This window comes from Mixophyes fleayi, chromosome 11 (genome assembly GCF_038048845.1).
Source record: "Mixophyes fleayi isolate aMixFle1 chromosome 11, aMixFle1.hap1, whole genome shotgun sequence".
Classification (NCBI taxonomy): Eukaryota; Metazoa; Chordata; class Amphibia; order Anura; family Limnodynastidae; genus Mixophyes; species Mixophyes fleayi.
The window spans coordinates 85,601,045-85,627,321 of record NC_134412.1 but is presented as its reverse complement, the minus strand read 5'-3'; the positions used below and the strand labels follow the sequence as shown (position 1 = coordinate 85,627,321).

The following is a 26,277-nucleotide window of genomic DNA, read 5'->3' as shown; positions in this document are numbered from 1 at the left end:
TGGTTTAACTATACTAGGGTAGTATAATGTGACATGTGATTGGTGGTGTTTCATTTAGGTACCTTTTTATTTCCTATACCTTTTTACGCTTGGAATTTCCCCTCCACAATGATTTGCCCTTGGCTACAGGTATATAAAACAGTTCTAAAAAACCACTTCAGCCGGATTTATTTCGCTTTGTTGAAATAATTGTGTTTGGCGAGGCATACACATTTTACGAATAGCAATAGGAACGTTCTAATGGGTTTTCCATGTGACACATTTTTGTGTACTATTTATATGTTACGCTAACTTTTATGTCCTATTAACAGCTCCAAATAACACATTACAAAACATTGTGATTTTATGCTGAATTAAAAAGTCATTAAAGTTGGATTCCCCAACACACTTGGAGACTAGGCATGCAGAAACTTGAAAGCCAATTACACAGCTGAACCGTGTTTCTAAAGTTGTGGTTTAGTAATAACACATACTGTGAGATGTTCATCAGATCTTTAAATGGTATAAACAGTTATAACAATATTATTGTTTGTTTAATCGTACTACTAAAGCTTCTCAGTACTGTTCTCTCATCGGTTTGTGCGATGAGTATGAGTTTTCTGATAAAGAATTTTACCCTCATCAACATCATCATTTATTTATATAGCGCCACTAATTCCGCAGTGCTGTACAGAGAACTCACTCACATCAGTCCCTGCCCCATTGGAGCTTACAGTCTAAGTTTCCTAACGTATACACTCAGACAGACAGACTAGGTTCAATTTGATAGCAGCCAATTAACCTACCAGTATGTTTTTGGAGTGTGGGAGGAAACCTGAGCACCCGGAGGAAACCCACGCAAACACGGGGAGAACATACAAACTCCTCACAGATAAGGCCAAGATCGGTCACTGTTTGTTAATCCATCCTGCTCTAGGTACAGACTTGTAGGTCTGTGGATAGAAATATAGAGGGCCAGGGCCACAGAACTAACGACCCCCAAAGGGAAGCCTAGCAAAATACAACCTGAGGATAGCTGCCCAAAATGGTTCTATAGTAAGAAAAAGCTGTTTATGTGCAAAATAAACATATGTTTCTACTTTTCAATTACTACGCATAACAACTTCCTCCCAGCAGGTTCATGTTCTTTGGGAACAGAGGGAGTTTGCGCTTGTCCTCTAAGGGAGGCATCAGGGCAAAGTTTCTGAGTAGGGAAAAGGTGGTAGGAATTGCAAGGAGGGGCAGGTTTGGTTGGCTGCAAACAGGTCAGGTGGGGGAGGCAGCAGTGTTTCTTGGTCATACATGACTGCATAGCAAGTTTATTATTGCGCTTTTATAACATGCATTCTAGTATGGTGGATGCACCAACCATTTTGTAGGAGACCCAGTAAACTAGTACAGGCAGCCATTTTGTAGGAGACCCAGTAAACTAGTACAGGCAGCCATTGTGTGGGCTGAGCCAATATTTGAATGCAGTCTATCAATTCACTAGGAAATAGGACATCACACCTGCTACATCCTCCCTGATACTGGTTCGGCCCACAAAATAACTGCATGTAAGACACTGGCGCAGCATAGGTACATTTATATGCAAAACATCAAGGCAGCCACAGGCTTTAGAAGAATAAAACACAGCTTTCATAGGCACACACATTGTATTTAGTATGCAACCCTCCTTTATCTTAAAGGTATTCCTCTGTGTGATCATCATGTTCTTACGTTATTATTAGTTCCATTTATCTTCTGTGACTCAGTGAAGTGAAGAATGGCCTTTTCTCCGTTATTTAATTAAAACAGTGCTATGGTCTAATGTAATAACGCTGTTTTAATTAAATAACACTAAAAGGCCATTTTCTGCTTGATGTCCAATGCTGTAAAACCTCTATTTGATATACAAAACAGATGGACAACCTGTACCTTGCCAGCTGCTGCAGAACTATGTCAACTGCACTTAAAATACTTTTATGTGCTAGATGCCAGTCTTACTCTGCATCATTATTCTCTAGACCTTGTAAGTTAAGACGTATTGTACTGTGTAGCCTTGTTTTTTTTCCTTTAAGTAGCAAGTTTACCTTTTTAAGCATGCATACGGTTTTACTTCACGATCTTCCTACAAATCATTATCTCCTTTCCAAAATTTCTCTGGTGGGCAGACAAGTATCATACACACACACACACCTTCTAAAAAGTAAAAGTGTTGCCCGTAGCAAACATTCAGATTCTAGCTGTCATTTATCTAGTACATTGTAGAATCTGATAGGTTGCTTTGGGCCACACCTCCACTCTTCCCTTCTTTTTTTTTTTTTTTTAAGAAGTTTTAGTAAATATACCCCACAGACTTACAGCTCTCACCATGTCAGGTGATGACGGGGGGGGGGGGGGGGGGGTGAAGGAGGGGGATGGTTTTGTATTGCACAGAGTAGATTGAGCTCAGATGGGCATACCAAAGCCTATCTGTTCACTATATCGTATGCCATGTGACTGTGGTTGCCATGGTAGTCAGATGAGAGTGCAAATCCTGCAGAATTATAGATCACTAATAGCAGCCTGAAGAAACCAACCAAGGAAAAATGGTAATTACCAAGATCCTTGCCCAAGGTAGCCCACTATGGTATCGGCCCAGGGAGTATAAGGCTCCCCTGTCCCTCAGCCTAGCTAGCCCTTGACCCTTACCTGTGTTAAAAAAAAGAAAAGAAAAAAAAAAAGTGGACATTAATCATGTAACAAGTGCCAAGCAACAAGATTAAGGTGTGTGTGACCCCCACTCCAGTAAATAAAAAATATGCAGTGTTATCCGGCTATCTGTGCAGATTACATTTATATATTTAGCAAATACAAAATATTTAGAAAAATACATTTAAACTAATCTATAAAGTAATAAAAATAACACATTGTCCCCCAGCCTGCAGAAACATATAGTCTTATTTATCAAACAGAACAATAAGATAATTCTTGTAACATTAATGTCTAAATAATTGGTGCATCAATGAAAGCATTTGTGTTCTGTTCTTCCTCTGCCTCCCTGCTGGGTCATTGTCGTCTTTCGCCCCCTATGAAAGAATGTCTTGTTTGCTTGAAGTATTATTCATAAAAGGGCAACAAAAAATGAAAATGTATCACGTCTGTGCCCAATGACAGTCTGCCGCGAGCATGTGAGTTCTCTTTGTAACGCAGCAGTGTATAGTTGGCCTTAATCTGTAGGCAGAGAAGCCATCAGTATGCGCATAACTGCTGAGGACGATGGCAAATTCCATGGCTTGAGCGGTGTAGAGAGGGACAGTCATGAAAACATTTCCCTATCTGGGCAGCACAGTGGCGTAGTGGTTAGCACGTCTGCCTCACAGCACTGGGGTCATGAGTTCGATTCCCGACCATGGCCTTATCTGTGTGGAGTTTGTATGTTCTCCCTGTGCTTGCGTGGGTTTCCTCCGGGTGCTCCGGTTTCCTCCCACACTCCAAAAATATACTGGTAGGTTAATTGGCTGCAATCAAAAAATTGACCCTAGTCTCTCCCTCTCTGTCTGTATGTGTGTGAGTGTGTGTCTATAGTAGGAAATTTAGACTGTAAGCTCCAATGGGGCAGGGACTGATGTGAATGAGTTCTCTGTACAGCGCTGCGGAATTAGTGGCGCTATATAAATAAATGATGATGATGATGATGATGATCTGGTTATAATATTTATCTGCGCGTCTTTTATCCACAATGTAGATCCAGGGAGGCAGCAAAGAGACGTCCACATTCCTTATTTTTGGTAGTTGGCTTATGTTGCCCATTTAGTTTTCAGTGTGAACCAAAAAAAGATGGCTGCCGGGCGGACTGTGCGATATGAGCGTCAGAGGACAGCCACCACCCCTGTATTTGCTCACCACTTGTCCAAACAAATGAAAAGGAGGGGTTCTTTATGCAAATAAAGGGGTGTGGTTTTATTAGTGTCTTGTTTGCTTACCCATAAATCTATTCAAAGGATACCTTCATGCAGCAATGGCCAGCATATTATATATCACACAGAAGGCTGTGCGGTGTATTACACCATCCCCTACTAGTATATTATTCCACGTTGAGCATATAACTCCTCCTAAAGTCCAATTTGTTCCACCCGTCTCCATAATGGTTGAGTATAACCTCTTACTCTGCATGGTGTGAATTCCTCTGGTTCCAATAACTTGGCCCACCAGCTTCGGTGACTTGGACTTGTCCCTTCGTTTCCCCGCAGAGTTCAAGTCATCAACCCCTGTGTGTCAAGTTTGCTACTGCTTAGAATTCCTTTGGGGGTGGAACTAGAAATTACTGGGCTCCATAACTAACCATAGACATGGCATTTCCAACCAGATTTTGATAGGACGTGCTGGAAAAACATAGTTGGCCAATCGCCATGTCCTGCTTTTGTGTTCGGTCATCAGCTGACTGCATTAATAGGCCCTAAACAACCATATCTGTTCAACTTGGTTACTCTGGTTTGTCAAGTTGGACAGATCAAGTCTATCCCTTCATGGCAACTGCGTATCTGTAGCCATTTAATCTTTTCTAGAAGATAATAGTCCATAACACAAGGCTAGAAATGTGGTTTCTGGACTTTGACAGTCAATTTAGTCTATTGTGGTGGCCCTAACAAGTCACCAGATCTCCATCCACTGGAGTATCTTTTGGGATGAGATTAGCTATCCTGATTACAGATCCACCACCAGCTAATTTGCACCAAATATGGGACACCTTTTGGTACATTGTCAAGTTCTTGACTTGATGAATTTTGACCGTTCCACATTAAATGTGGGAGCGAATCACAGTGGCCTAGTGATTAGCACTCACAGTACTGGGGTCATGAGTTTGATTCCTGACCATGGCCTTATCTGTATGGAGTTTGTATGTTCTCCATGTGTTTGCGTGGGTTTCCTCCGGGTGCTCTGGTTTCCTCCCACGTTTCAAACACATACTGGTAGGTTAATTGACCCTAGTCTGTGTGTGTGTGTGTGTCTGTGTGTGTGTTGGGGAATTTAGACTGTAAGCTTCAATGGGGCAGGGACTGATGTGAGTGAGTTCTCTGTACAGCGCTGTGGAATTAGTGGCGCTATATAAATAACTGATGATGATGAATCACTATTGTATAAGTGTCCCCATCTCTTTCTTCATAACGCCATTATAGAAATCATATGGGGGCATAAAAACAAGGTTAAAATACCCTTAGTGAAGTCAAGGTTTGGACTCCGGAACTTTGCATTCTGCTTTAGATCTTCTATTTTCTGACCCCTTCATATGATAACACCTGCCTTCCACATCCTGCTCCTCTCTGCATGTTTTTCATTCTGTTTCAATATAAAAGATCTCAGTCTAATAACGCTCAAAGCTCTCTCCTGTCCGCTCATCTTAAGAGATTCCGTGTGAAATAAAGATGTTGAAAATGTGAAATCCCAAGATGACATCTTCATCCACTCCGGCCTGTGATTGAACAGACCACCTCCATTAAACCCGGGGGCTTGAGACGCTAAATCTCCAGAAATGTTCTCAAACACTATAGTTTCAAACAATATTAAGACTAGTAAATCTCTCCTGGTAGCAGTCCCCTTCTGGATCTCAAAGAGATTTTCTTTCTTTTTATCTCCGTGACACAGTATTACTAAAACATCAAAAGAATTGTTGGGAGAACTTTTTTTTTTTTTTCTTTTCCTTTTTCATCCTAAATTCCCTTGGTACTATTTTTTTTTTTTTAGAAGCATAATTTAGAGATGAAAGTAACCTGGTAAATTTAAATCCTCGTAATTACACTTTGCTGTTATTATTTGGCCTAGCGTTGCCTTCGTGTTAGAGACTGAATAGAGAAGACAAAACGGCTTCTTTGGCACTTGGCAATCTTGTAAAGATCTTTTCATTAATTAGACTTCCGATGGGTTTTATGTAAAGTAGTTAATGTGGACGTTATGGAATTAGCAGACCCAAGCAAAAAGAAGAGGGATTGGTCGCACACAACCAGAGGACTAATGCTCTATTGATAATGGGTAGATACCATTATTACCAAATAGGCAGGGTGCACCCTTATATGTTATTAATCATACAAACAAGAAAAGAGCAGAACAAAAGAGGCACTCCAGTCCCTGAAAAGTATTAGTACAGTAAAGGAACCATATCCTAAATCTTAATCAAAGTAAGTTTGAAACATAACATTTATTAGGTTATTTTAAAAAAAGCAGTGAAATATTTAAACATTGGTTATGTATGTTCTGAATTAAAATAAAGGTACCCAAAAAGACGGTCGGCATATAAAGTATCATATGATAACGATACCTGAAATATTAAGGCAGATCGTGTTTCCTAGAGCTAGGAATCATGAAGAGGGGAAATATCTAGAGAGGTATCCTTATATCATGTGTTGTCCTACGAATTCCTTCCAGATAAATAAACCTCCAAAGGGAGGTGTTTGATTCACAAGGACACTTACACGCTTCCAATATGATAATCCTTTATGATGGACTATCCCTATTGTGTGAAGGAGTATGTTGGTCAATATTTAGTCAAAAAACATTTTTGGTAATATGTTGGATTCCACAATATACTTCAGAATCCAAAGTGATTATCCGAGTCCCATAATCAACCTTCTTACATATAGATTTTTATTCCCATTCACCCAATATGGGGAAACGGTTGTAGATAATCACTCCTATACTCTAGATGTACTGCTAATTGATATGTTTTTCAAAGCTAATTTTAATTTATATTTTTATGTTTTTTTGTTTTTTATTTTTTATTTATTTTTGCCTTTATCATAACCAGTATCTGATGTAAGAGAGAGAATTCTACATTGAGTTTCCTCAGTTCAATGCCCCAAATATGTTTTGTTCACACAAGGGATCTCCTAGATATATAGTTGCCCAATATCAATCATTAGCAGACCCCACAGTTACAGCGTATATGAAAACCATAGACAAGTGGAAAGCGCTTTGGAGAAGCTGTCGCTCACGTGAAGTCATAGAATTCTAATTAGCAGAAGAGTGACTGAGAGCCCTTACTCCTATATAGGTTATGTAGTAATAGCGGACATTTTACAATATAAACAAATTACTCAAAAGTTATCCCTGTTTAACTTCAAATACTACAAGAAAATATGGAGGAGACAATAGAAGCAGCAGAGTGTGGAGGACACTCTCTATTTTGCTACGATCGTCCGCTCCATGGTCGCATGGTCAGAGGTGTGTGGAGCTGGAGGTCCGTCAATAAACCTTTTGGGTTTTTTTCTGGTTCGATCTATATTTGTTGTATTTTGAACTGGATCTGGGGTAGCCATGTTTTCAACATGTAAAACAATGCTTTGTATCAATTCACTACCAAAATCACCAAAGCTTTGTTATGATAACCTCCATTGTTTGCAAAGATCTCAAAATGAGTTAGTAGCTGGTGAAGACAGTAATAATGTATTGCAGGACAAACACACTAGTCGTCAGACAAAAACAGAAACCAAGAATGCAGGAAGTAAACAATACTCAGTTCTTGTAATAAAAAAACACAATCTGGGGGTGGCTGGGTTAAAGAAAACAGTCTCTAAACTTAGTCTGGGTACACACTACAGAAAATTTCTCCTGATGCGATATTAACAATTTTACCAACAACTGAACGTCCCGATCAGCATGCTGATTCATGTGTACTTACCTACAGGACTTACCTCCAGATCTGTGCTCTTCTTCTGTCATAACCATCGGCTGAAAAGATGGTGTCTCTGCACCCTCCATAGAGATCTATGGACACTGCCGGTCCTGAGTGCACACACATTGCAGGATTGGAACGACATCGTTCCATCGTTGAATGAGATTTTTAGTCTGGTTTAAAAATCAAATGAAACAATATGTTGTGCTTTGGAACGATAATCATTCATCGTTGGCGGGTACACACTAATGTGGTATCGTGCTGAACGGTTGTTTTATCGTGTGATTTGCCCGATAATCAAGTGAAAAATCTGTAGCGGGTACCCAGCCGAATACTGGTTAAGCAGGAACCAAGGACACTCACTATGTGGATGATAAGACACCGGCAGGTAGCAGATAACGGATTTTGGGGAAAAATGCAGCAAGGGTGATAGTCGGTAGAGCCAGGGATGCACAGGGACAGATACTGGAAACAAACCCTCAACACACAGGATCAAAATAACAACAATTATAACCAGAAATGTTTGAGGCAGGAATAATAAGCAGTGGGGCAGGTGCAGGTGATTATTAGGAAATGGAAACTCCTGCAGGTGAGGTGTAAAGTCTCAAAAGTCCACAAGAGCAGCACCTCTGGTAAGACAAAGATACTGAAGAGGATAGAGATAGATAGATAGATAGATAGATAGATAGATACAGGCTCCAGGCGCCCATGATGCATCATACTTTTTGGACATGCCCTCCAGGGGATTCTGAAGAGGATATCCAAGGGACAAGTGAGGGAGCCGGGACACCCTGAAATTTGTGACTCTAATCAAGTATGGGATTCATTTTCTCCCATTTAGGTTCATTGGACAGTTTCAAGCATTCCTATGTGAATCACTGAGCCATATTGGCACAATATCCCTTTGTTTGTAACACAATAGTCCGCTAAAGCTCCATGTGGGGCTCACAAGGAATGCACTAAAGTTAAAATAAACCTTCTACAAATACACTTGTAAATCAAGCAACAGCAATAGAATTATAAATAAGTTTAAGGGCTATCATAGATCATGGAGTGTCATAAACTAGGCCAAACATTTGGGAGAGGAGATTCTAGACAGAGAAATCATATTTACGAAATGTATCTGGACAGATCCTTTCTAGAAGACCATCAGATTAGATGGCAGATATATATTAAAACCAGGTATCAATCATGACCTCCTTGGTGGGTCAGAACTAAATACATTTATGAAGAACCAGAGCCCTAAATCTAGCAGTCCCTGCATATGTTCTGTTAGATATAAGAACATTATACATTTTGGATAGAGGTCGCCTACCAAAATTGCTGCTCTACGATTGGACCTGATCTTTGCTCCTGTTGCAATATACTTGATAGAAAAATATATCCACAGCATTTTAGGGGACTTTACGTTTAACTTCTCTTGTGACCGTTGGCAAATGACCCATGCACCCAGACAAGCGTGGCATTCTGTTTTTCTATTTTAGCATCAGATTTTTAAGCCAACTTGTAAGAGCTGATTACAACTGTTTCCATAGCTGCGAACACATTTAGCTGGTCTTTATCTGAAGATTTTTTGACACTTTTTTTTTTTTTTATTTAATATTGTTATATAACAAGACCACAAAGAAATACTCACTCCTGTTGTGATTTGCAGGTAAAGGCAGAAAGTGACACATAATTATCATCTCGCAGGAGATTGTTTTGTGTCTTTGCGATGTAATAAATTATGTAGCTTCTCAGACTGGTACGTGTATAATTCATGCTGCCCCTTGCTCGTAAGAGCTTATTTTTTCACTATTAAAGCGACTACCACTACCTGACAAGGACAGAATCGCGATGAATACACAAACCAGCATCAAGAAAGTCATGTGACTTTCTGGGACTGTACTATTATTAGGGGTGTTAAGTGAGTAATGCAGAGAGGCTACAAATGTACAAAGTAGAAGGGTTGCTGGAAAATACTTTACATTCTGCAGCTCCCTGCATTATTCATTTAACACCCCTGGTAATAGTACAGTCCCACGGAATCTGCTGGCGCTCTATAAATAGATGATGATGATGATGACGAAGATTTTCTAGGTGTTCCATCAGGAACATTTCTAAGAGCATTTTTAGATTCCACCAATTATGAATAAGGGAAGTCATAAAAAAGAAGGTTGCGATAATTAGTCCTTAAAATGACAGTAAATTAACTTCCTATTCTGCAAAAATTCCAGCATTGAATCAACCATACTCACCAAGGGCTTCTAGCCTGAGTCCCAGCCTTGATCAAATGACCTAGTTTCAAAATCCCTCCTAAAAATAGGCGGCAATACTCTACAATTTCCAGACGGGGACATTAACGGGCTTTCCACCTTCATATGACTTTAACTTTTTGTACATGCGTCTTGCAGCTTTTACTAAATACCTTTTCTTTGTAGCTTTCAGATATTCTGTATCAAGCACCAGACTTGTTTTATTTCTCTGAGTTTCCTGGGATACGACACAGCTCTGTATTCTGAGAACAGCTTTGTGTGTCAGGAGAAGGAAAATAAATAACACTTTCTGATTAAATAAAGGCATTGGCTAAAAAAGCACAGATGGAAGCTAGAAACAAAAAGGCAAAAGTAAAACGTGTTGTTGGGTACAAACAAACAATAAAGTCCTATCACTGTAATGGGTGGAGTCACCTGGTGGAGCTCTGAGCAACAGGACAGCCCGGATGTGAGCTCCCATCTATATACAGGCCTGTATATAGATCAGTAGTGGATGTCACTGTTTGACAGCTCTGCCAACGGTGCACAAATGTCAAGATTGCTGAAAGAGTGAAGAGTTGATCTCCTGTAGTTTTTACTACAAAATAATTTGGGCGGGTCCTGGCCTCCCTATCCAGCCTTTTTGATTGCTGAAAGTAGCCATAGGGTTCATACTCTCCAATCCACCGCCTGGCTAATAACCTTGAATCATAGCGTCAAGACCAGGGTACCAATCTGCCAGGAACAACAGACCAAGTGGTACTTGAAAAAAATGTTAAAATCTCCTTCTGTCCAGATTTCTCTCTGGCGTTACAAAGACAGTGTTTGTAGCACTTAAGAAGCAGCTTGGAGCTAAATTATACCATAATGTTTCTTTATTGTCCGAGAGTGACATTTGGGGGACGATCTAGGTACATTACATGGCATATAGGACACCGTTACAAGTAGCTTCAAAACATGATATTTGTACTTTAATTTGACTTTGTAGGGAGAAAAATCTTGGTAGATAACGTGGGCTGGGATTCTTTTGATGTTGTATTAAGTGTGTTATTCTCGTCCCTTCCCTCCCTCTCCTTTCCCCTTTCCATTACCATCAGATTGTTGGCCTTATAAAGGTGATAAGGCTGAACAATACATAGACATTACCCTCCCTAAGCTGCACGTCTCACATAGTTATGATATATGCCCCAATTAAGTGTGAGTAAATACTGGACGCCGCTAAAGGCCCACCTGTAAATTGGAAGATGGAAAGCTAAGAGCGTAAAAAAGAGGAGACCTATTTGACGGACAGGGATGTTGTGGTGCCCTAGACATCCCCCACTTCCTACCTAGTGTTGGGTGGCGGCACCGTGGCCTCTTCTATTCTTGGATGTAGCGCTGGACTGTGACGTCATAGTGACATCACACCCCCAGCCCATTACAAACAGGGAGGAGCAGCAACTGGCAGATGAAGCTGCTGGCCGCTGCCCCTCATGTTAGCGGCCAGAGCTCAGTGTGGTGACCAGACACCCCCTACACCCTGGCGCCCTAGGCATCTGCCTAGGTTGGCCTAGTGGTAGTGCTGTCCATGCTAATGGCGATATACTGTTAGCTCTTCAGCAGCTTCAAAATAAAGATGCCATTTTTCTTTAGGGACTTACATTATGCTATAATAACACAATGGGACCCGGGAGGTTTAAATATTTTTCCCAGGAAGCTCAGAAGAGGGGCTTTGTGTCCCCATAAAGGGGTAGATTTAGCAAACCTCCTAAAAAGTAGAGGTGTTGCCCATAGCAACCGATCATTTTGTAGAATGTACTGTATAAATGATAGACGTTGGTTGCTATGGGCAACACCTCCACTTTTCCTTGTTAGAAGGTTTTATAAAGCTACCCCAAATGTACAGTAGTGGTATCAGAGACTCCTCTAAGTGTCCTAAATGCACAACTCATGAAGGTGCAATGACCTATTGAATTTGGAAGATGCTGTCACATTAATGAGGTCTGCTGGGCATCATGATGGTGACCCCCAAATCTGCCTTTTGTACAGTCCGTGATCGAAGACTGGCCCCTTCCCGAATGAGGCATTAATTCAGGTGGCTTTGTTTTATGTAAGGACATAAATTTATCACCATCACCACCATTTGTTTATATAGCGCCACTAATTCCGCAGCGCTGTACAGAGAACTCACTCACATCAGCCCCTGCCCCACTGGAGCTTACAGTCTAAATTCCCTAACATAGACACACACAGACAGATAGACAGACTAGGGTCAATTTTTATTAGCAGCCAATTAACCTACCAGTATGTTTTTGGAGTGTGGGAGGAAACCGGAGCACCCGGAGGAAACCCACGCAAACACAGGGAGAACATACAAACTCCCCACAGATAAGGCCATGGTCGGGAATTGAACTCATGACCCCAGTGCTGTAAGGCAGAAGTACTAACCACTACGCCACCGTGCTGCCAATAAATTGCCTACTGATGGCTATTGTCAGAACTACCCTCCAACCATATTTGGGAAAATATGTCAAATACGGGTTTATCTACTATCAAATTGGCCTATCCTCAAATAAACTAATTAGCATAACAATATATCAGTAATTGCAATATAAGCAGAATTAATAGTGTGCATGTGAGTTTCCTCCAGGTGCTCCGGTTTCCTCCCACACTCCAAGAACATACTAGTAAGTTAATTGGCTGCTATTAAATTGCCCTTAGTCTCTCTCGGTCTGTGTGTGTATGTTAGGGGATTTAGATTGTAAGCTCCAATGGAGCAGGGACTGATGTGAGTTCTCTGTACAGCGCTGCGGAATTAGTGACGCTATATAAATAACTGATGATCATGCTTGTGCAATTATTGTGCTAACATTATGATGGCAAGTTCACGGTTAACCCCATCTCCTTCCCTTCCCTCTTTTGTCCCCAATTGTTGTTATTTGTTATTTTTGAACTAAAACAACAAAACTCAATAAAAACACTGTAAACTGAACTCTTCACCTAATATGTAATGTTTTCAGTTTACACTATTTCATTTTAATGATACAACAATGCATATGGGCTCTATCAAAGGCTGTTTATTGAATAACCAAATTCTCTTAAGCCCCAGACACTTTTCAAACTTCAGCCAGTTCCTTTATTTTAAGGTCAAAAGGAATCCAAGATACTGTCAGGCTGCCCGTACGGCTTCTGGCATGGCGTATAAATAGAATTCTATATATTTCTACATTTAACCTTTAAACACTGTTTTCCCTAAAAGCATGAACAACTGTTATCACCTATAAAAACAGATTTATATTGCTCCTATCTCGTCTAAGGGAAAGGGAATGTGTTCGTGAAAGCCAAACAATTTTCCGCTCAAAGATTTCAAAAGTTTTTTTTGACATATTTGGGTAACAATGACTAGCAGTGGAAGGAATGGACTTGTCTCGGCAATCAATTAAGAATTTTATGGATATTTACAAGTAGAAAATGGACTTTTTTATATAGCCTTCACAGTGAAGTTAACTACAGTATATATTTTTTTAAATTCTATATTCCACTAAATAATACCTGCAGATTCAGTATACATTTTCAAGAATAAATTAAAACTACATGCATACTTGTCTCATGCTGAAAAATAATTTCAGGGAGAGTATAAAAGTGGCATGTCCTGGTCTGTCTAAGGGGCGTGTCTAGCTCCATTCATGGAAGTTTCTCGTGCTGCCCAGGGGCGTGTCCAGCACCACCAGTTGGAACTTATCGTTTAGTGGACAGTATGCCATTGGAAGGGAGTCTAGTATGCTCAAGCCAACAGTGTGCGTGGCATAACCAGGAGGTTAGCCTACCTTCCCGGGAGTCTGTGAGGTCTCCCGGAGTGCTCAGCGATGAAGAAATGCAAGTTACTAATATGTGAATACTGCATACAAAAGTCCAGATTCTGGCTTCATGGTCCCCATTTTATACTCCATTGACTTGTAGCCTATTCCGATGGTGATGTGGTTTAGCAGATTCACGGTAGGGTGAGGATTTCTTTAAGTTGCATAGTATTTATGGTATTTAGACTATGCCATTAAATAAGCCGTGTGTTCCGGCTAACCGTATTATCATGAGCTTGTAGATCAGTATAAGAGGTCTTCACCTATAGCAGCCGGCCTTCCCGTAGAGACTGGTTATGCTCACAGGTACTCGGATGCCCCCAGGACTTACACTCAAAGTAGTACAAGCTTATGAACGTACTGCTGCCCAAGATAGCGGGAGACGGTACATGCGGAGTAAGGGACAAGCCAAAGGTCTAGGGTCTGAAGCAGGAAACATAGTCAGGTACAGGCAAATAGTCGGGGCTGGCAGCGATCCAAAGAGGTCCGGGTCACAAAGGAAAGGTCAGGGCAACGAGCAATCAATCAAGGTACAGGTTCCAGACAGAAGGTCAAAAACACAGAAGTAAATCCAAAGATCAGCAAACAGCACAGGAGCAGGCAAGCAGACAGGATTCTGAGCGCTATAACCGGCAGGGAGGCTATTACGAAGTACGCTGCACGCGCACCCGGCTGTTTGACAGCTGGCCGGGTGCGGCAGCAGTGGGGAGAATGCGTCCCGATTGTTGCCCAGGCAACAGGGCGGAAGTGACGTCCCGGTTGTCATGGAGACGGCCGGGATGCCGACACACGGGTAGAGAGTCCCGGCGGCCAGGGGACACCTTGTAGTGATTACAGATATAGCTACAAAGGTTCAAGGGACCTGTGAAATCTAAATATTGTGATTTCTCTTAACTTACATGAAAAAACAGTCAGTATTTAACTTATGTGCAAAACAGAAAACTAGTTTGCACCCCTTGCATTGTTACATGGATTTGTCCAGGAGACTGAAATAAGAAGTTTCTTAAGTTAAGATCCTTAATGAATCAGGCTCCTGGTCTGTGGGTGGTAGGCTTTGAGGAACAGATAAGGTTCGCGTTTGAAGGTGTACCAATTAGGGAACAGTCGCATGGAGCGTGGAAGGTTATTCCAGTGGAAGAGGGCAGCCTTTGAGATATCTTGGATTTTGGAGTGGGATGAGGGGATCAGAGTGGAGGAGAGGGGACCGTCATTGGCCGTTCAGGATGAAGTGTGAATGGAGAGGAGGTTGGAGTTATAAGCGGCAGTAGAGTAGGAGAGGACCTTGTAGCTGAGAGTGATGAGTTTGAAAAGGATTCTGTAGGAGAAGGGGCCAATGTAATATAAGCCAATGTAAGGCAAGGCAGAGAGAGGAGGCAGAAGAGGAACAGCGGGAGAGGAAGATGAGAATCGCAGCCGCATTAAGTATAGATCTGAGGGAGGTGAGGCGGAAGAGGGTGAGGAGAAGGTTGCAGTAATCAACTTAGGGGCGTCTTTATCAAAGGAAAAAAAGCCCAGAATATCATTAAGCTGCAATGATCTTTTATTGACAAACTTCAGTCATAAGAGATTTTTCAATGCTGTGAAAAGTGGCAATAATGAATCTATCTCCGCTACCCAATTTTGATAAATGGGTGCCTTAGACACCAGGAATAGCCCAAAAAGTGGATCTTTGGTGGCCTCTTACATCATGAGCATCTTCTGTTCTTAAAGAAACTCGTTCCTCCATCTCATTCCTTATATACACTTATTTTCTGTCTGTCCCCTTTTATTTTCACTGCTGGTTCTATTTCAGCAACCAGTCTAATACTTTAGCTATTCTCTGCTGCAAAGAGATTATATTTTTACATTGCATGATAGATCACTTTTAGTTGTGCCGGTTAACATAAATATCTGACCTGATCTTTTTGGGATGTTATGTTCCAGTTTGTCACATGAATTATACCAGCTCTCTGTGTTTATGCAGATAGAGTAGCATAAATTAATAATATCAAACATACTGTAATCAGTCATGATGACTCACTCCCTGCATGGATCTAGATGTCCGCTCCCGTGCAAAGTGGACTCTTTCATGTATCCTGGAAAATAACTTTGTTACTAAAAAAAGAAATGAATCTTTATATTTAGTGAAGATCTGTTTTTAAATTGCCTTTTTATTTTACACCGTTTCGTTCAGTTTTTTATACATTTTTTTTTTATTATTTTTCTTTTATATTTTTTTTTTATTAAATACTTGCCTATCATTGTCGATGAAAAATAATTCCAAGGCCAGGCTTCGCAGCTCCATTTTTCTCAGGCTGGAAACGAGATAAACACATTTCCTCAGCCAGTCTGCATCTCAGAGCTAAGCTCCTTCTTCTCACAGAACCTTCCTGACAAACGAGAATCTACTGGGGAAATTTCCTAAATCCAAAGGGGGAGAAACGGCCAACGACTACATCAATGGGTGAGTTGAGGAATTCTTTTCACAGTAGCAACAAAAAAACAAACACAAAACTGCATTGTTAAGGACAGCAGCTAATATCTGATGATTTGTGCTCAGATGACTGTGTGTGCAAAATCTCTGAGGCTTGTAGCTAATATACTCTATCCATCCACTCGTTAACCAATTAACCTTGAATAAAGAGAGGATTGACAGATGTATGACCAGTACAACAACAATATTCTATCACTGCTATCCTAGCATTGTTTAATGCTACAATTGTATTTTTTTCTTTAATTAACCTAAGCTATAATAATGGGATAAGTAAAATGATTGATTTTAATGTCGAATGCCCACCTATAAACATAAAGCACATTTAATTTGGCATTTAGTATTGCAATTATATTTATGCATATGTAGACCTTGTGTTTTCATGCTAATTTCATGTTCTATAAATCGGTCACATCTTTATCTTCACAAAGTGGTTGCGTATTTTGTAATATTTAATAATGGTATTTATTTCATATTGCCTTGGCTATAGGCCTGTATGTATTTCCATGGAAATTGTATATTTTATTAGAGGACTACGCAGAGTATAAAGGTATATTATGTTGTGTTTGAGAATGCAATTTTCTGTCTATGGTGCCGATAAGGAATTAGCATTTCTTCTTTCTACATAGTAAACTTGCAGCATTACCCCAAACTATATACATATTGTTGAGAAAATTTTATTTCCCTAAACAAGGAGAGGTAGCCATTTTTAGGCTGAACCAATATTCAGTCAATTACTTCACTAGGAACCAGTAACAGTATTGAGACATGAGGCACACGGTGCCTCTGGTGTGTGCGGAAATTCTAGTTTTTTTTAGGGGCGTGCGGTTGAGGTTAGCCTAGTGGCATGGATGTGACCATTGTGACGTGGCAAAGGGCATGGACCCACCCATTGCACTGTGGAACTAAGGGGTTATCCCTGTCCCAATTTAGGCATTTAAGATATTGGGAGGTATGGTATAGCCCCAAAAATGGCTGCCCACAGTGTAACAAGGCGACATAGACACTATGCACTGTAAAAACGGCATCTAGGGCCTGATTCATTAAGTATCTTAACTTAAGAAACTTCTTCTTTAAGTCTCCTGGACAAAACCATGTTACAATGTAAGGGGTGCAAATTAGTATTCTGTTTTGCACATAAGTTAAATATTGACTGTTTTTTCACGTAGCACACAAATACTTGAAAGCTTATTTGTACACTGAAATTTAAAGGTGATATTTGTGTATTACATGAAAAAACACTCAGTATTTAACTTATGTGCAAAACAGAATACTAATTTGCACCCCTTGCATTGTAACATGGTTTTGTCCAGGAGACTTAAAGAAGAAGTTTCTTAAGTTAAGATCCTTAATGAATCAGGCCCTTAGTCACTGCCTGGTTATTGGCATTTTAGCAGTGGCAAACCTATGGCTCTCGATGTGTTGTGAAACTACAAGTCCCAGCATACCCTGTCAGCTACCAACTGGCAAAGCATGCTGGGGTTTGTAGTTACGCAACACCTGGAGAGCCGCAGGTTAGCCAGGCCTGCTCTATGCCCTGTAGTTTCCCCACGCTCCAGGGGCTGGGTCAGGGAGATTGTAGGATCTTCTGAGAGTGGCTGTTTGTCCAAGGGGGATGTTGCAGTTCTGTCTCTTCCCCAACCTGAGACTCTCCACAGCACCTGCGGAGCCACAGCTTGTCCAGACCTGAACTAGGGGAATTGAAGTTGGACAACGGCTTGATAGATTCAGATACCAACACAGGGCGCCAGGCTGCCTGCAACTGTACATACAAGATGAAACGAAATCTCACTGATCTGTAGCCCCGTGCGTTACTAACAAGACTAGAGTTATATTTAGCAATCAAACTTGCTTAGATTAAGGTTGGCTGTATTTAAACTGAGGAATTCCACTTTATTGAAATAAGTGCATTATGCAGGAAAATAGTCTCAGAATAGTTTTCTCAGTTTACAGTAGATCAGGAGAAATAATGCGAGAATGTGTCTAAGTTATGGATTGGAGAAAAAGTTGGTTTAAGATCTACGGAGTGTTTGAAGGGCTTAGCAGCAGCCAGTTATTCTTTCTTCCATACTTTCCATTGTCTAGCCTAGGCATTATCAATAAGCTTTCATCCTTAGTGTTGCCAGAGAATGGTAAGACGAATGCTGCTTACATATGAAAAAACTACTGATCGGTATTGCAGACAATGTGAAATGTGTTTTCATAGTGTGGTTCTTGTAAGATGGCGAGGCTTCATGTCAGAGATTAGCATGGCATGCTGATGATGGCACACCATAGTAATAGAAGGCAATGCTGAGAGAGCCTGGCATAGCACAGTGTACTGTTCTGTGGAAACTGTGTGTGTGTGTGTGTGTGTGTGTATGTATGTATGTGTGTGTGTATGTATATACAGGCCCGGCGCTCCCATTAGGCAAGGTTAGGCACTTGCCTAGGGCGCCGGGCTCTGGAGGGCGCCACAGAATGAAAATTACTTTAAAACTGTGCGGCGACCGCCGACCATACCTGTCACGTCCGCCGCACAGCTTTCAGATACATCCACGGGGAGCGGGGGAAGAGGCTATTGCTCACCACGCCACCTCTCTGCTCCGTCTCCTCCCCTCCACTCACTGACTGTCGGGCCGTGACATCATCATCATGGCCCGACAGTGTCAGTGAGTGGAGGGGAGGAGACGGAGCAGAGAGGCGGCGGTGGTGAGGCAAGGTAAGGAAAGACGGGGGAGGAGGGCGCCGATTTTTGCGGGCGGGGGGGCGCCGATTTTGACAAAATGCCTAGGGCGCCATGGTCCCTAGCACCGGCCCTGTGTGTATATATATATATATATATTATATATATATATATATATATATATATATATATATATATATATATATATATATATATATATATATATATATATATATATATATATATATATATATATATAATGTTAACCCGTGCATGATACTCATGCATTCTAGTCAAATCAAGCTACTTAAGGTCTTAAAAAGGTTCTTGTCATGCATTTGGGCCTAGCCCAGGCCTCCTCAGGGGAAGAGCGTTACTTCCCGACGCAAGCGCCCTTTTTAATGTGTGTTCATGAGGAAAAATTACCTCACGAAAATGAGTTTGAGCCCTCAACTGGTAAATTTAACCTTTACTACCCCTTCCACGGGGGGAAGGGGGGATGATGGAAGTTAACTGACTTCACTATTCTAATTTTTTTGTCAAATAATGTCAGTATACCAAATTTCAGGTCAATTGGATGAGCCCTTTCTGAGAAAATAGTTTTTTTCACACACACACACACACACACACACACACACACACGCCGCTAGGCTTTTACTTTTATAATATTAGATAATGCTAAGAATTTAGTAGGTCAGTGTATAACTCCGCCCAGCAGGTAGCGCTGCAGCTTGTTTGTTTTTTTTCCACACACAGACTAACACACGCCGCTAGGCTTTTATATTATAGATGTTATGGCTGAAGAAGGGGGCACATATGGGGTAGGTAGCCTGAAAATATGAAGTATAAATACATTTTTGCAAAGGAATCTGTATGAAATAACTGTCTGTTAGATCTGGCTGGTGCTGAGTGTTCTCGTTTCTGTTATACTTGTTGAATAAATAAAATAATTAAATGGTATATCATTTTGGGTTTGTTTTTTGAAGCACAGTTTACTACACATACAGATACTATCCAGCACTAAAACCTCAAAAACCTACGTTGCATTAAACAAGGTGGATACTATCATAATCATCATCACCGCCATTTATTTATATAGTGCCAACAATTCCGTAGTGCTGTACAGAGAACTCGCTCACATCAGTCCCTGCCCCCATTGGAGCTTACAGTCTAAATTCCCTAACACACACACTTACGTTAATTTTGTCAGCAGTCAATTAACCTACCAGTATGTTTTTGGAGTGCGTGAAGAAACCGGAGCACCCGGAGGAGACCCACGCAAGCACAGGGAGAACATACAAACTCCACGGAGATAAGGCCATGGTCGGGAATCGAATTCCAGTGCTGCGAGGCAGAAGTGCTAACCACTAAGCCACCGTGCCACGTTTATAAGCTAAGTAGCCGCATATATACCAGACTCTGGGCTGGCTGACTCTACCTGGAAAAAAAACTCCACTGAAGGTTCAGAATACAGCTGAGAAACATTTTCGAACTTGTTCCACAAAATTTGTTACACATTTGGCTGGAAAATTACATGTTTGTTGGTGAAATTTGGTCATAAGTCTTCCCAGTCCTCACAGCAGAATTAATTGACCATCATTGTCCCAGCACTTTTCGTTCTGCGAAACTTACAGGTCCTATGAAATTTGGCACTTCTTTTGTAAGATTGTATCGCCGCAACTCCAAACTTCTGCGACGTGGCTTTCATGGTTGAATAATCTATTTGTGCGCAATTTCTCCTCGATTTTGCTCCTTTTCGGATAACTCTATTGTTCCGACATTCTGAGGATCTCCAACACAGATCTCCTCATTCCCACCTCTTCTAGAGCTCAGGTTTACAGCCGAACGCTGCTTCCCTTCTTAACTGATTTAATCATTTATAACGTCCTGTTTCCAGCCGTGGGAAATCTAGACAGTAAATCTATAGAGATTTGAAGTTATGTTTCATAAAATTAAGCCAACATTTGGTCCACAATTATATGCAGCAGATACGGTGAATCTGGCCGAGAGGTAGATTGTTTAACAACTAAGTTTTACATGCAAACAGATACATTGCTTAACTATAAATATGAACAATAGTTCACTTCGGGTCTATTATTACATATGTTTTCCTGTAAAATAGGAAGTGTTGATGCTTATCATTGTATGGTATCGTATTACTCCTTTATAAGGGCAGGCATGTCTTAATTTAATTTATAAAGTTAATGACATTCATGTAAAGAAGAAAACTCTGCAATGGCTGCGGGGCTTGGATACCGATATGAGAAGAAAATTACATTAATATAAGAAATCAATAAGATGATAACCAGGATCTTCTGTGTATGCAAATGAACTTGGAACTGTTTCCAGGGACAGACCTAAAAGTTAAATATCTGGACATAGATATATTAGTCCTTGGTAAAGTCTGCGGTTGAGTGCCGCTCTCTATTACAATCTCTTGCCTGACCCGGCCCGCAGTAAAACTGTTACATGATGGATTTAGGGGCACATTTATCATTTATCGTTGAAATAGAGAAATGGTTATCAATCCTTATCGGACGGATAAGTATTGATTCATTTCTCAAATTTATCAAAACCGGAGTACAGAAACAGCAGTCCCGATAATCTGCTGTTTCTGTGGAAAAAAAAATCATACTTACCCCCCTCTTCGGAAGCGCTGTCTTCGGGTCTTCTCCTTACTCTTCAATTGCGCATGTCCAGTTCCAAGAACTGGACATGCGCACACAGATCCCCTCACAGAGCTGTGAGTGACAGGGAGGGATCATGTGATCCCTCCACACATGCGCTGTCCAGCTCTGCTCTCCGGAGCAGAGCTGACAGCATTAGATTTCCTCATGTACGCCAGCTTCAGCTGACATTAACATGACAAGTTCCCGAAAAAAATGTTTTTTCGGGACTTGTTAGATTGCGGCCAGGAGCAGTCACCATTCTGTTGAATGGTGACTACTCCCAAAAACGAAGAGGAGTGCAAAGCAGCAGATATCCATGATATCTGCTGCGATGCCCCCTTAATAAATTTGCGGAGGACACTGTGGGACCTTAATTATCCGTTAAAAGCACTATCGTGCTTTATTAAATATGCCCCTTTATTCTCAGTAGGGCGTACAATGGCACAGTACCACTATTTTTACAAAGCCTTTATAAACCGCATGATTAACCTCTATGGTCCTACTGGTGTTTCATGTTCTAGTGCAGTGATGGCTAACCTGTGACACTCCAGGTCTTGTGAAACTACAAGCCCCAGCATGCTTTGCCAGTAGATAACTAGCTGATAGCTGGCAAAGCATGCTGGGACTTGTAGTTTCACCACACCTGGAGTGTCACAGGTTAACCATCACTGTTCTGGTGCCACTCCAGCATGATGCCCATCGCGGTTCAGTCTACGTCTAACCTCCATATTTCACCACCATCTGACTACACTGGAGATCCACAGGTCTACAGGAGCTTCCGAATCGGGATTCAATACATATTGAACTTCATCAAAGAAATATAATCTGCCCAGAATACCCCTATTATAAAACACTGCATTATACCATTCAAAAGGACAGATAACTTTTAAAAAGCACAACAGGTTTGTACTACTTGCAATCTTGTAAATTGTTTTACCTAAGTACACCGAAGGCATGCGAAGACCTCTCCAAGAAAGAGGGGGAAATTGCTCTCCGCTCCCAGAAGCCCTCAAAAGCGCCGGGACCTGACAACCTCCCTATGAGATATTATAAGACCTTTGCTCTTAAAAAGGTGAGTAGAGTCGATGAAGTAGTTTAACACCATTCTGCATGGTGACAGTTTCCACCCTGACTCAACAACCTCCACGATCTTTGTCATTCCAAAACCTGGCAAGAACCATACGCTATGTTCTAACGCTTTTGTCCCATCTCGCTCTTCAACACGGACATTAAGCTTTTTGCCAACATCTTGGCAAATTAATGGGGTTCTTTCAGACCTCATTGACCCGAAGCAGGTGGGGTTCATGCCCTACAGACAAGCCTCTGACAACACCCAGAGAGTGATTGAAATAATTCCTTCTATTAATGCAAAAATGCTCCCCTCAGTCATACTCGCGTTGGATGCAGAGAAGGTGTTCAACAGAGTCTTTTGGCCCTGCATGGTCTCCGCATTGGAGATGTGTGGCTCCCGATGTAGATTCTTACAAGCCCTCCATGCCCTGTATGTGATCCCAACCTCGAGGATCATGACAAACGACCAGATCTCTAGGTTCATTCGTCTGGACAACAGTACCCGGCTTGATTGCCCACTATTCCCTCTTCTCTTTGCCCTCTGCTTTGAACCCCTGACAGCTAGCTTCCGTCTTAACCCTGACATAGTGGTTGGGTCCTAGTCTTACATCAGTTATAAGATTTTGTTATTTGCTGACGATATGCTTTTGACAATGACTAACCCTGAAATCTCCCTCCCAAACCTCATGATGGAACTCTCACAATTCGGGACTCTCTTTGGGTACAAGATCAAGCCCTGATGCTCAATGTTCCCTATTTGGTCTGAGAAAGTACTCTACAGTACTCTTTTTTTTAAATTTCAATGGCGCCACTACTCCATCAGATACTTAGGTGTGGCCATTACTAAACACTACTCTAGGCTGTACTGTGCAAACTATAGTCCTTTACTAGCCCGTATCCAACAAGACCTTTCTAAATGGGTACCCATGTAAACATCTTCTATAGGGCGAATCCATGCAATAAAAATGAACATACCCCCTCGCCGCCTTTATCTCTTTCGACAATCCCAGTCCAAATACCACCCCAAATATCTGGTGGGGATGCAAGAAACCCAGACTATCCAAATCCAAGGACTCATGAGGGCTTGGACTCCCCTCTCGTCTCCAACTAGTATCACGATATTCAACTCGGCCACATTATCTCTGGCTCGGTCTACACCTGCCCATCCATATGTTTCACTCTGGCGACATGTGACTGGGCTAACCGCCGTTTTGCTTTAGCACCTTACCTATCTCCCTCGACTCCTCTCTGGAACCACCCATTGTTTCCTCCGGGTCACTCAGAGAGTGTCCCAACAATGGAAATACTACAAATTTGACCACTTTGACTACATTAAGGGGCAAATCAGCCCCCACGTCGTACAAAGAAATTCAAACCAAATACCACATCCCTGCTTTTATGCAAATCCGATACCTTCAAATCCGGGGATTTATCCTGTCCCAAACCACGCCAAGAAACTCTGCACTCTTACACAGTTTGAACGTAAATGCATTGACTCAGTTGGTCGTCGCAAGGCAATATTTCGATCCCGTACCATTTAATAAAGGCCCCATCTCTGGACATGCTTGAACCCCATGAGGAAGATTGGGAGTGACACTTAGGAGGGGGGGTCTCTCTGAACAGCGAGGGGTGGTCAGTCATTTGGACCCGGACAGCCAAGGTCTCCAATAATGCTGGCATTCAGGAAAATTGTTTCAATTCAATTCTGATCTATTCTCGCTGGTACCTGTTCCCAGATAAACTTATCGCATATACTCCCAGGTGACCGACCGCTGTTGGAGACTCTATGGTGTCAAAGGTACTTTTCTTCATATATGGTGGGACTGCCCGATAATACATGACTTTTGGAACCTCTAAAGTGAGGTTATCAATCAGTCTACTGGAGTACGGGTCCCCAGAGACACTTTGATACTTCTCCTCAACCAACCAGTCCCTCCTCTCTGTAAACCCACTGATTGTTTGCTCAAGCACATTTGCCAAACCTCCAAACTGCTCATAGCCAGAGCGTGGAAGCAATCCACGCCTCCCTCCCCCGAAAACTGAGCTGTTCAACCGCATCAAGTTTGTCTCCTCCATGGAGTACACTACGGCCCTCCTAAACAGCACCCTAACCAAATGCCAATCAACTTGGTTCCTCTGGTTTAGCATCCACCATTCACCTGTTCCTGGTATCGCTTGATCATTAATGAATATTGCCCCCCACCCTTCTCTCCCACTCAGAGCCGGATTAACAATAGGGCTAAAGGGGCTACAGCCCAGGGGCCTCGGGCAGCTGGGGGGCCCGCCGGCTTTCATCGGGTCGGGTGGCGTCCCCGACTCGGCTCCGACTGTCGCCTGTTCAAGTAGAATTGCAGGCAGCTAACAGCAAATGTTCTGCTGTTGGCTGCCTGCTGTCACTGTAGGATGTACACGGCATGCAGTAATCTCCTTACTGAGGATCTTGTGAGATTGAGACTATCAGTCAGTCTCACTCTCACGAGATCTCCTCAGTAAGGAGATTAATGCGTGCCACGTAAGTGCTACAGGGAGTGGAATAACGTAAGGAGGTAAGCTCACGGGGGGGCCCTCACAGTACCCTTAGCCCGAGGGCCTCCCTTCCCTTAATCCGGCCCTGCTCCCACTCTGCACCTCCCCCCACCCTCCCTATAACGTCTAACAGTAAAAACCCTGTATCTGCTCAACTACCTTTCTAACACCCCACGAGTTTTCCCACGTAGATTGCAATACCTGCCCTTGTTGCAGTAGGCATTTAAAAGTAAACATGGCGTCTTTCTCCACGTGACAACGTACATCCATTCTACACTCCATAAGTTTGTCTGTTGTTTATATAACCGAACCAAGTACAATTTGGATAATGTTTTTTAGTTTGGCCACTGGGATCTCATGTTGTACTGTGGTCTGCTTACTCGCTTGGTTCCTCCCCAACTGGTCGTCTCTCCCCGCCTCAGCGCTTCTCACTGGTCAGGCAGAGAGGCGGCAACAGAGACAGAACATTGCCCAGTTTGTGATTAGCATGTTGGATGGGCTGACTAGTATGCTAATCAATCACTGGATTTACCAGAGCCATACCTAGGCAAACCAACAGAGAAGGTGAACTGTTTCCGCTAGAATTCGAATAGCTTTGAATCAGAGATACTGGTCAATTTGAAGTCATGCAGGTAAGCACTACTGGGTTTGCTATTGAATCCTGATAATTAAATGGAAACTTATTAAATTCACTGCAGAAATCACCAGGCAGTAAGACCTGGAAAATATATTGGAGGCGTAATCACTCTGCTAGTTGAAGATGGTGTGTATATTAATACGTCAATAAAGGAACAATCTTTTTGCTTAATATACCGCTAGTTAAGGAAAGAATTTTTACACTGTTGACAAAAGTTACTTGTTTTAAATTTCTATGAAAGTTTTAAATTGACCATAAAACTCTAACTTGATAAGAACTTGTAAAAACACGTTTTATGCTTGTGCAGCTGTTGGCCCTCTAGCTTTCATCGATTGGTTGTTACATTGTTACAGCCGGAGGATCATGGGAATTGTAGTTTCCCCTTGCAATGCTGCATATAATGAGGAATGTATCCCTTTTATGTCCTAATCCTAAAGATGAGCACATTTTATATGAGCTGTCTATATAAGTACATTGCTTCTCTACTTTCTTATTAAGGTATTTTAGGAACATTATTAAGTAAAATATTTAGAATACAAGCACTAATCCTAACATTAATC

The 26,277-nt window shown here is 41.7% G+C and overlaps 1 protein-coding gene across 2 annotated transcripts in view; it reads left to right on the top strand.

The window, feature by feature from the left end:
• PLEKHG5 (pleckstrin homology and RhoGEF domain containing G5) overlaps positions 1-26,277 on the top strand; it is a 244,111-nt gene that overhangs the window by 22,575 nt on the left and 195,259 nt on the right. The window contains exon 1 of one of the 2 annotated variants that reach the window (XM_075190132.1): positions 15,970-16,122. The exons of the other annotated variant lie outside the window; for it this stretch is intronic. Within the exon in view, the coding sequence (XP_075046233.1) occupies positions 16,119-16,122 (4 nt within the window). The 5' untranslated portion in view covers positions 15,970-16,118. Of the gene's footprint in view, positions 1-15,969; positions 16,123-26,277 lie in introns of those variants that run through there. 2 annotated transcript variants of the gene reach the window in all.